The sequence below is a fragment of the Ambystoma mexicanum genome, chromosome 10 (assembly GCF_040938575.1).
Source record: "Ambystoma mexicanum isolate Mex_15411 chromosome 10, UKY_AmexF1_1, whole genome shotgun sequence".
Lineage (NCBI taxonomy): Eukaryota > Metazoa > Chordata > Amphibia > Caudata > Ambystomatidae > Ambystoma > Ambystoma mexicanum.
In genome coordinates, this window is record NC_090932.1 from 728,751,320 (window position 1) to 728,763,380 (window position 12,061).

The 12,061-nt window shown below is 39.6% G+C and overlaps 1 protein-coding gene across 1 annotated transcript in view; it reads left to right on the plus strand.

The window, feature by feature from the left end:
• Positions 1–12,061, plus strand: part of CP (ceruloplasmin) — a 536,222-nt gene that overhangs the window by 91,043 nt on the left and 433,118 nt on the right. Inside the window, exon 4 of the mRNA XM_069618363.1 lies at positions 10,659–10,826. Within this exon, the coding sequence (XP_069474464.1) occupies positions 10,659–10,826 (168 nt within the window). The remainder of the gene's footprint in view (positions 1–10,658; positions 10,827–12,061) is intronic.

Here is a 12,061-nt window from a genome sequence, read left to right on the forward strand (position 1 = left end):
ACCATATCCCTGAGGCTTGTGTTGTGTGGTTTGCTACATGTTCTTAAATTGTCATACTTCTTCTACTTGTCATATTGATTTCTTTGAGAAGTCCTGAAAATGTACAGTCATCTTTTATACTGGTTCACACTGGTGTCTTCACATATTCTTCATAACATCACAAAAAAGAGGAAACCCTATTTGTATTTCACAGTGCCTCTGTCACTAATGCTGTCCCTCAAGAAGAAGCACGCTTTGCCTAATGTTGATTACTGCCTCTAGATCGGGGGATAGAGGAGTATCGATCTCAACCCTAACAATTATATCTGAACATCTACTACCACCCCACGACTTTGGAATTTGGCAAAAGGAGACCAAAAAAGACAACAAAATCATTGTTGCGTGAGCTTTACGATTTTGTCCAATCGTAGTATGGTTGAGTAAAAACAATATATATTTAAACAGGAAATGGGGAATTAGTCACCCACGTCTACCCCAGTTTGACCTTCAACTTGAGTGATATACACTTGAATAAAAAAGCTTCTATATGTAGCAAATTCAAGTGAGGATTTAACTTTTTTATTATTCCCACACCTGAATAAGTTTTGACTCTATCATACCTGCGATTGAGCCTAACTCTGCACAGCTGCCCCCTGTGAATGTGCATAGGACTCATGCACACATGTCCTGGCATAAAGGAGGCGTATGGGGGCAGGTAAAGGGAAGTGCGGGGTCAAGGCAGGAATCGAGAGGATGGGCCTATGATTTACCAATAGTTATGACTATCTACTTTATTGCTTTTTTAAGGAGTAAAAAACAAAAGACAGTGAAATTGTGCTGAGTCTGATACATCGGGGTATAGGTCAAGAGTGGCTACTGTCTGATTTCACAATTCATTTCTGTCATATTGGAGATGGTGCAAGTGCATTAGCTTATTGGTTATGCACAATTGCAGTGCACCTCATAATGACTTAAGTGTTGGCTGTCATTGAACAGTGCATAATCACACCATTGTCCTAATTTGGACAAATGTGTCATTTGAGAAATAGTGCTTTTGTAGATGCACACCCATAGAGGTGCATACAGACATTTTGCAAATTGGTTATCTCATTGCTAACGGGTTCCTCGTTCCCACATTACAGGTCACTCCCACTTTTTGTAAACTCTGTGTACCTCCCTCGCCCTTTATTTGTGGAGAGATATAGGCTGCTAGGATTGCTGCTCCATAGAAATCCCACAGGTGTGTGCATACCTAAATGTCCTTTGTCCTCTCAAGCAGTAACATGATCATTTCAGTTTGATTTGCAAAAGTAGAATGTGGGTATTCATAACATTAAAACCAGAAATAAACACATTATCAACCAGCAAGAGTGGATTTCAACATGTAAAAAAAACAAGTTTGTTCTTTATCAAAAACCAGAATTATATTACATCATAATAGTTGCCATCTGAAGAAAAAGAAAAGGTTTAGATGAAGCTCCACTGACCTCTTATCAGAGACCAAACGTGGGTAGACACAGACAACAAAAGCCGAGCCACATGCACTGAGAAAATATCTCACAAATCAAACAATTAACAATGTATTACATAAAAAACCCTCATTTATTTTAACTTTACTCAATGTTATGCCCAATAAATTGATTCTACAAAATGGAGATGGGGGAAAGGAGAACAGGGATCTATTAAAAGAGTCCATCTTATTTAAGACTGGGTGCAGCAATCGAGCTCTAGAGGAAGATGTATTCACTCTGTGGGTGTGCCAGCATATAGGCCTTGTGCATTTAAAGATTAATGTTTCAACATCTAAATCATCACTGAATTAGGCTGCCTGCATTGCTACTCACAATGTAAGAAATCACTTCAATCAGGACTATTTTTAAAAATCATAAAATAAAATGCACTCTGCTTGAATGTAGAGAAGTCTCTTCACAATTTAGAGTTGTTTCAATTGCCTTCAAATATGTAAAGTCAGAACTGATGGATCAATAATATACCAATGCTTACATCATCCTCAAGTAACCTGGAAGCCATTTACACTTTCAAATCTTCAAAAACAAATAATGTATTTTTCTTTTTTATTTGTTTTATAATTTTTATTAAAACATATTGAAACACAGTAAAAATATGACATGAAAAATCTCATAATTTATTAAGTACATTATGCAATTAAGATTGATTGAAACAGATTTAAATGTGAAGAACGTAATGAAGTACATTTTAGTGAAGTGAAGCTCGATGTACTGGGGACAAAGAGGACAGAAAACAATAGGAAAGAAAAGGAAAGGAGCAAATCATATCTATGCATGACAAACTCAATGCTGCATAGCAAAACATCATTAGTCAGCATTATTAAGGTTTTGGTTACAAATATTCATTTTTTTGTTGATTTTGTACAAACAATTAACAGAGAAACCATGATATTTTTCAATTCGGTGCATAGAGCAGATGAAATTTCACCAAGTATTAAAAGACAAATTGGAGTGCTTACAATTATGTTGTGTAAAGAAATACTAACAAATAAATTAGGTGATTCAATCAATTTTAGATACAGATTAACAATAGGGCTAATCATAAGATTAGAAAGTGACAGTGGTTCATGAAAATGAAAAATCTTTTGCAGGCATATCCATATTTTTGACCAAAATGCATAAACAAATTTACAGTCATAAATTAAATGAAAGAAATCAGCATTAGGTAAATGACAAGACCAACAATTGTTGGTTGAGTTAGAGGTGACTTTTGCAATTCAAGGAGTAAGAAATGCCTGGTGTAAAATAAAAAAATTAGTTTGAGTTAGATTGGCAGCTGCTGACGTTAAATAATATAGTTTCCACGTTTCAGACCACATTTCTGGAGGTTGGAAATTCCTTTGTAGTTCCCATTGCCTAATAATAATGGAATTTAAGAGGTTAGAAGACTGAGCATTGTTTAAATAGGTATTTAACTTAGCGGCTTTAATGGAAGAATTATAAATTAAAGAAGCAAAATGAGGGGATGGGGACTTTTGAGTAAATGTAGGTAAAGAGTTGACAACTAAATTGATGAGAGATCTATGAAACAACAGATCAGATTCAGGGAAATTGTATTGTTGACAAAGCTGTGTAAATGGGATTTCTATCGTATTATGGAACACGTGTTTAACAAGCTGGATACCTGATGAGTACCACCTATAAATATTAATCGTGTTAGATTTAATAGGGCATAGTTTAATAAACCAAAAGAAAATATCCCCTAATTCAGTTAAGGAAAAAGAACTAGCAGGTAATTTATTCCAGATGTATTTAAAAAAGTGCAGAGAAAGATATGAAGTGATGTTAGGCCATGAGGATGTAATTAAGAAGTGAGAAAGGGAAAGTGGGACAATCAAATTAGCCTCAATATTGATCCTCATAGGAGCGTCACAGAGACAATTTCAGTCTTCCGCGCTTGCCAGCCCCTCCTCTCCTGCTTTAAAGGGAGAGGGGGCAGACTGGTAGGCGAAGCCGCAGTCTGGGGAAGGCTGCTGGAAAAGGCTGATGCCGCTCTCTGCAGCTCTCTGCTGCTCGACGGCGCTCAAGGCGCCAGACCCCCACCAGCAAGGTAAGGCAGCTAGCAGCCGCAACTGCCAAACTCCGCGCATTCCATATCCCCAACTGTGCAAAGTTACCGCCCCTACCCACAGCCCCCCTCCCTGCCGCCTTAGAAATACTCGCCTCCGGTTGTGTACCCTTCCTCCTCTCTCAATAACATACTCTCCCATCCAGGCGGTCCGCAACTCGAGATTGGCTCACAGATGTCCTCACCTCTCAGAACAAAGCCGCCATAACAAACACCTTGATTCCATGGCTCAGGCCAGGGCACACAAGCCTGGTCCCTCTAAGGCCCAGCCACAAGATCATACCCATGCAGGAGCTTCTGCGCCCTCTCTTTCAGCCAAAGCAGGGCACATGCCCACACTTGTGACTCTCTATGCCTTACAGTAGCTACACACTCTCTCCGTGAGTACCTTGCCCAGAACTCAATTGCTGCTTGACCCTGCACTGTATACTTTGCCTGAGCCCCCTGTGGCACCTATGCTCAATATTGACCCTGCACTGTATACTTTGCCTGAGCCCCCTGTGGCACCCATGCACGATATTGACCCTGCACTGTATACTTTTCCTGAGCCCCCTCTGGCACCTATGCTCAATATTGACCCTGCACTGTATACTTTGCCTGAGCCCCCTGTGGCACCCATGTGTGATATTGATCCTGCGCTGTATACTTTGCCTGAGCCCCCTGTGTCACCTATGCTTAATATTGACACTGCACTGTATACTTTGCCTTAGCCCCCTGTGGCACCCATGCGTGATATTGGCCCTGCACTGTATACTATGCCTGAGCCCCCTGTGGCACCCATGCTTAATATTGACCCTGCACTGTATACTTTGCCTTAGCCCCCTGTGGCACCCATGCGTGATATTGGCTCTGCACTGTATACTATGCCTGAGCCCCCTATGGCACCCATGCTTAATATTGACCCTGCACTGTATACTTTGCCTTAGCCCCCTGTGGCACCCATGCGTGATATTGGCTCTGCACTGTATACTATGCCTGAGCCCCCTGTGGCACCCATGCTTAATATTGACCCTGGAGCTATTAGCTCCATGGCTGCCTTCAAACCGGGCTCCATTACCGGGTTCCTGCAATGGGGACTTACGGGATCATTCCGACATAGGGGGACCCGGTAAGTCTTCCTTGCAGGAACCATTCCCCATTCCCATTTGAGCCCCCATAGGGCTCAATGGGAATGGGGAGGGAGGTAACAAAGGGCACATTACAAGTGTCCCGTTGTTATCTCCCTCTTCCCCTCGCGGGACCCCGAAAAGACGTCAGGTTTTACCAGACATATGATCCGGGTCCCGCAAAGGGAACCTCGTAATCAGCCCTGACGGAATTAAGGGGGGCGGTCCCGTACCGGCCCCCTTCATTCCGTCAGCACAAGCCTTGTAATGAGGCCCATAATGTCTTCATGCAGGCTGTATATCTAACCACTGCTTATTTGCTTTTGCCTGTAACCCTGTTCTTCTCTGTATCGCACACTGTCTATGCCTTCTGTAACTAAGAGACTTCTGGTCGCCTGTAACCTTTAATCAAAAGCTCTTACATAATCCTGTAACAGCGCCTCGATGCCCACGGGCTGCAAGTGCGCTTTATAAATGCAAATAAATAAATAAATAAATAAATAAATAAATAAATAAATAAATAAATAAATAGTGAAATGAAGCTAATTACTTTAAAGTAAAATCTTTGTCATATAGTTGAAAGTTGGGAAATGTTACTCCTCCTGCACGTTGTGGGAGTCTCAATTTATTAATAGCAATTCTGGGTGTTTTTTGGTTCCATAAGAATTTGAGAAGTAAAGAGTCAAGTTTTTTGAAAACATGTGTTTGAATAGCTACAGAATCATAGATAAAGAATAAAAAATGATAGGACCACCCGGAAACGAGGTTGATAACTTTTTCTATTAATAAGTTGGTGTTTAGAGTAACTGTAGTGTGAATATTTTTTGTAATATGTAGTCCAAGGTATTTGATGTATGAAGTTTGGCAGGTCATACCAAATAGTGGAGTGTTGACTAAAATACAGGCGTTAGTGAGAGGCATAACTTTGGATTTGTCAAGGTTTAATCTGTATCCAGAAACATTAGAAAAATCATCAATGGTAGTTTTTAAGTGTTGAATGGAAGAAGCATGGTTAGAAAGGTAAAGTAAAATATCCTCTGCATAAGCAGAAATCTTCACTTCCAAATGTTTGATGAAGATACCACTTATGTTAGCATTTAATCTTATAGTTTGTAGGAGGAGTTATATGGCTAAGTTAAACAATAATGTTGAGAAAAGACATCTTTGGCGAGTACCTCTCTTTATTTGAAAAGCGGGAGAGAGAGGGTTATTAATGAGAATTTGAGTGGAAGGAGAGGAGTACAAGATTCGAATAAGGCTGATGAAGAAAGGAGAAAAGCCATGCCATTTTAAGGAGTGAACCATAAAGTTCCAAGAAACACAATCATAAGCTTTTTCTGAATCGAGAGCAAGAAGGGCTAAGGGATCTTTAGATTTATGCGAATGTGATAAAATATTAAAGAGTGATAAAGTGTTGGAGGAAGCATAACGATCTTTAATAAAAACCTGATTGCTCAATATGTATGAGTTTAGGAAGATAATTTTCTAGACATTTGGCTAAGATTTTAGCAAATATTTTGGAATCAGGGTTGATAAGGGAAATAGGTCTATACAGATCTCTATCAGGTTTAGGAAACAATACAAGGAGGTCTTCACCAAAAGGAACCAAGGGCATGTCCAATTTCAGTGAAGTGAAGTAAGAGTACAATTGTAAATGTTTTGGGGAGATAAAGTCAATAAACGCCTTATAGAAGTCAATTGAAAGCCCATCAGGGGAATTAACTTTGTTGGGTTTCAGGTCTAATATAGCTTGTTTAATTTTAGATAAGGATACATGTCAACAATACAATACAGGCCAACTGGCACAGCGAATTGAGCGCTCGCTTTGACATTCGTGCAGCGCTTGCCTGTGGTGTCGCCAGGAATCAAATTTAGGAGGGGCACAGAGGGGGCCAAAGACAAAAGTAGGGGGGCACAGACAAATGTAGGGGGAGAACATGGTCACTGCTCGTCTTAGGTAGGGGGGCACAAGGGGGGGCACAGGGTTTTACAGGGGGGGCCCTGGCCCCCCCAGACCTCCCCTAGCGACGCCACTGGCGCTAGCTAACGCAGGTTCGAATCCCGGCAGGGCCAAACTCAGCCTTTCATCCTTCCAAGGTCGATAAATGAGCACCACACACCGTGGGTAATAATAAGCAGCGCTCAGATACCTGAGGGTTCGTAGCGCTATATAACTGTGAAATTATTATTATTAGTAAGGGAAAACAGATCAATAAGGTCAATAGATTGTTTCTTATTTCTTTCAGAAAAGGAGTGGATTTTGGACCCTTTAATAGAAGTATCAGAAGAATACAGGTTAGAATAGAAGTCTAAAAAGGCCCCATTTATGTCATTTTGATTAGTCAATCTATTTCCATCAGAAAAGATGATATGAGTAATGAGCGATTTTTCTTTTTTCTTTTTAAGTAAGCGCCAATATTTTACCGGCTTTGCTGGAACCACTATATAATTTAGATCTATCTCAAAGTGTAAAATGTGCATCTTTGTCAATACATCATTTATTAAATTCAATACGCTTACTCATAAGAGTGTTGGCAATCATAGGATATGGGTTAGCATAATAGGAACTTTCGAGATCCTTAATGGAAGCTAATAAAGTGTTGTGGATGGATACAGATGGTTGTTGTTTTGAAAGCTGAAAATGGAATAATAAACTCACATAGGGTGGCTTTGAAAGCATCCCAATTATTGTGAATAGAAGTATGTTCTGGACGGTTGTTGAGAAAGAAATCTTGAAAAAACAAATTTGCTTTTTCAATGAAGAAGTTATTTTTAAGAAGAAAAGAATTACATTTCCATCTTGGGGAGAGTTTAGGGATGGGAGTCCATTCAAAAATGCTAAAGACAGGAGCATGGTCAGAAATGGATATGGAACCAATTTCAGAATTAATAATGGTTGGAGTCAGCGATGGGTTAACATAAATATAGTCTAACCTAGAAAAGGAATGGTGGGAGGGGGGGGGTAAAAGGTACATTCTTTCACACCAGGATGACAGAAATGCCAAATTAAGGTTATTCAGCAAATTGAGAAAATTAAAACGAGATTTGGAATCAACAAAATTGGAAGTAGATTTACGATTCAGAGTGAAATCAAAAACATGGTTAACGTCTCCAGTCAAAATAAGTCTATCACAATTTTTCTGCACAAGTTTCAATTTGAGGTTGGACCAGAAAAGGGGGTCAGAAGCGGTAGGGCCATGTACATGAATTAGAATTATAGTCACTGGTAGGTTGTTAAGAATTGCATTATCAATGATCCAGCAGCCTTCCGGTCCTTTTCTTCATTGGAAAAAGAGAAGGTTAAGCGTCTGTTGATCAAAATAGGGACACCACCATTTTTATCTGGGGCATTTGAAAAAAGGGTATGACTAATCCAAGAAGTTTTAATTTTGTAGTTTTGCTGTCATGGTTCAGGTGAGTCTCTTGAAGGCAGGTGATGTCAAGGTTACATTTTGCAAGTTGACTAATAACTTTATGGCATTTAATGGGATGATTTAACCCCTTAACGGTCCAAGTGACAAACTTAATAGACATTGATGATTGTAAAATGATAGAACAATTGACCAAAGGGTGCAGCGAAAATAAATGCTGTATTGCAGACACATAAGATGACATTATAGTAGTTGGAGAACAAGCAAAGCATTGACTTCCATGCATTGTGGTGATGTTAGGATGTATAGGGAAGAACAGAAGGATGATAGAGGGACAAAAGGGAAAAGGACATATAAAGTAATGAAAAAATTCTACTAGATTTAATATGGGAATGTTGAAAAGTAACAACAGGAAAAACTGAGAGAATCCTTATAGAATGACAATAACAGCAAAAAACCATGGGAGATACTAGGGCAGTGTGACAAACAAAGCAAAAGTGAAGAAAAACTAGAGAACAGGAGATAATGACAACTAACAATATTATAAGAAAAATAGGGCAACATATAAAGTAACCAACCAACAATATCACAACTAAGTAAATAGATTGAAATAGGTAGTCTGTGAACATGAATGAATCAAGTCAGAGTATGTAGGAGAGTTAAATTGTATTCAAGATTGTAAGGCAGCAAGAGCAGGTTCTGTGTTTTTAATAGGTGATCTAGATTTGACTCTGGAGCGCTAGGATTGGGAGAAGCCAAAGGGATTGAAGAAACAGATCTGCTTCGTGAAACGTTAAACTTGCTTTGTAGATTCTTTGCTCTTTTATAAGAAAGCAGTTAAGGATGAGGGTATGGTTTAGAAGAGCAAGATGTTGAATCTGAAGAATAAGAAGTATCCATCGGAGAATAATGAAGAGACTGGAATAGATTGAAGAGATAGTTAGGTTCCGTGAATTCTTTAGTCAGACCATCTGGGATTGTAATGATCATTTTCACAGATTCAAGCAGTCCATATCTGATGCCAAGGATTTTGATGAGAGGTCTCATATCTAGAAATCTTTTTCTTTTGGCTTGAGTGAGTTTGGAAAAATCTGGTCAGACAAAGAGTTTTTGACCTTGAAAAAGAATAGGGGAGTTTTTCGAGGCAGCAAGAAAAGTTTAGCATGCTTGCTGGTGTTTTCGAAAGCAAGCAATAAAGGGTCTAGGCATAGAAAACTGAGGCCTTATTCAATGAGCACGTTGGAGTTCCAATGGAGGTGAAAAAGTGATACCTAAGGCTGATGGGATCCATTTAGTGAGAACATTTATATTGCCATCAGATTCTATTTTCTCAGTGATCTTGTAAAAGCGCAGATTATCTCTACGAGTTCTGGCCTCCAATTCAGTGTTGTCAAGCTCCAGTTGAAGAATTGTTTGTTTCATGCATTCAAGACCTTTTAACCTATGTTCAACAAAGGAGATTTTTCCTTCTGTCTCCTCTAATCTGCCTGAGAACATTTTGATCTCATGCTTGAAGTCTTTGATTTTTTTCCTGAATGTTGGAGGAACAAGAGTCGTCTTGAAATGGAGGAGCAGATATTGCTGAGCTCCTCTAAAATCTTCTCCAAGCAAGAGTTGAATGAAGAATTGTCTAATATAGGTGAAACCTTGGTATTATCACCCATATCTGTAGTGTAAAGTAGTTATTGTGAGCCAGAAATAAAAAAGTTCAAATAAGTATGAGGTATGCTATATCTTATTTCAACACCGGGTGTCAGTATTGACTAAGCCACTGAAGCTCAGACTAAGTTGGGGAGTTATGTGATATGTGACGCTGAGTGACGGGAAGCAGTCAGCCAAGTGAGGGAGACGGGCACCAGAATACAGCATATGAGAGGGCAGTCAGCAAAAGGTGTAGTTATGGCTTAGAAGGAAGCAATTGGAGCACACTTCATGTAAAGTCGTACATCTGTGAAACGTGAGGAACAATGGAAAACGTAATCAGTGAGTGACTGGAGGATTTCACCTCCGCCGGGGGACACAGCTGGTACAATATATTCTTACCAGCTTGAGTGCATTGTCCCCAAACCAAACCGGAGTATAACAAGGTGCCGATGAATACATTCCTTCGTCAGCACTGGCAAGGATCATCAGTGGAGTTCGGGAATAAGCGCAAAAGAGATTAGTTGCAAGAGATACTGATGCACCATTTCCTCACATGCAGAGCCTATGATATCACAGGAGGAGCATTCTTAAACTGCTGAAGTTTGGAAACATGGCAAACATGAAAACCTGCTGCTGTTTAATACTGCAAGTTGATGCTTTGAACATATAAAAATGAAGAAACAATGGCCATCTTTATGACATGATCTCTCTGTCAGAGGGAGCTTCTCACTAAACCCACCAATGTTTTTCTATCATAGATGCTTCTCATGGTTTACTAAGAGTTGATCGGCAGTACCCATGTCATAAAACAATACCCAGTGCTACAAAATGCCTGCACTCATAGCATGACTTAATAATTTGAGTAATTAAACTGCTAACATATAAACACGTTATGCTATTGCTTGTACCTTACCTGCACCTATAATCACCATACATGAATTCATATTTATGTTTATTTTAGGTGTTCTCTGTAAGCAGGCAGAACCATTGCCAGAAACTGAGTTCATCCTGATGTTTTCGGTAGTTGATGAAAATCTCAGTTGGTATTTGGATGACAACATTGGGACCTACTGCACTGCTGACGTTGACAAAGAGGATGAGGATTTTCAAGAAAGCAATAACATGCATGGTAAGCTTCTTGAAGCCTATTGTAGATATTTGTTTCAGCGTCATTCTATGTTTGACTGTTAAAGAAGTCTTTTTAAAATACTGGAAATTGGTGAGCACATAATCAAGAGCTTCGCAATATATTTAGCACATTGTGTTGGCTTTTATGGTAAATCCTTTGGAGGCTACTGAACATATGCTGTATGGAAGACAGTTTGTTTGTTTTTCCCAAGGTGTCAAGCACATATTGCATACTGTATAATATGTCATCTAAGCAGTGGAATGATGACAATTATTCGTGAATCCAATAGTTGAGTTTGTGTCTTTACTAGGTATCAGAAACATTTCTGCAGGGGAAGAGTTGGGTTTTGCCTTTTTAGTTCCACCTGCCACTTTGTTAAAAAAGTGACCATCAGCCCACCTTAATCTGCAAAAGTGGTGCACAAATATTTCAGCCAATCATGTGGTTAGAATGTTCTGTGGGCATTGACTGCCTTGAATTCAGGTTATTTTAGTCAATTAGAACATGTAGAAAATGCTGGTCTACTGACTGGCCATAACGTCAGTGTGCCCAGGCCACCTACCCCTTCTCTGATTAGGTGAATTCGACCAAATCAGAAAATGGATTCCTGCTAGCAAATCCATATCACAGAAAAGGCTGCCGTGCTTCTTCAGACGAAAGTTAAGTTACATGCAGTTTGATGGAAAGGGGCTTTTGGGCTCAGATCATCGTTTCTTGGGTCATTACCAAATCTATTATTAGAATCAGATGCCAGCCACCAAAGAAAATGTGCCAGGCATGATTCAGTCTTCAATGGGTGTCGATGTCCTCATCTGAAGCCCTTATCACACATACGTTTTTGCAGATTAATTTGTGTCCCATTGCTTCACCAAGAACCACATCCACTGCTGTATTGAGCTCTAGATTGGGATGTTTTCCACAGTTCATTATATCGATGGTGTACATGGAACCAAGTTCAAAATTCCTTAGGATCAGTCCAAAAATGTTTAGAGTGTTGTCTTCTTCATCACATCAAGGTGCGAGCAAAGTGTCTACCCAGAAGTTACAATGCGGTTGCAGATTAGTGCTCTCATGATTGGTTGGACTCCAGCTAATGGTGTCTTTGTCCAAGGTTGTTTGGGCATCTTTTGAATCAAACAAGGTTCTTCCAGGTGGATATTTTTTCTTCAATTACCAGCCGTTAGACATTCGTGACTGGCTTCAGATTTCCTTTGGGACTCTTGGACCCTAAGGCC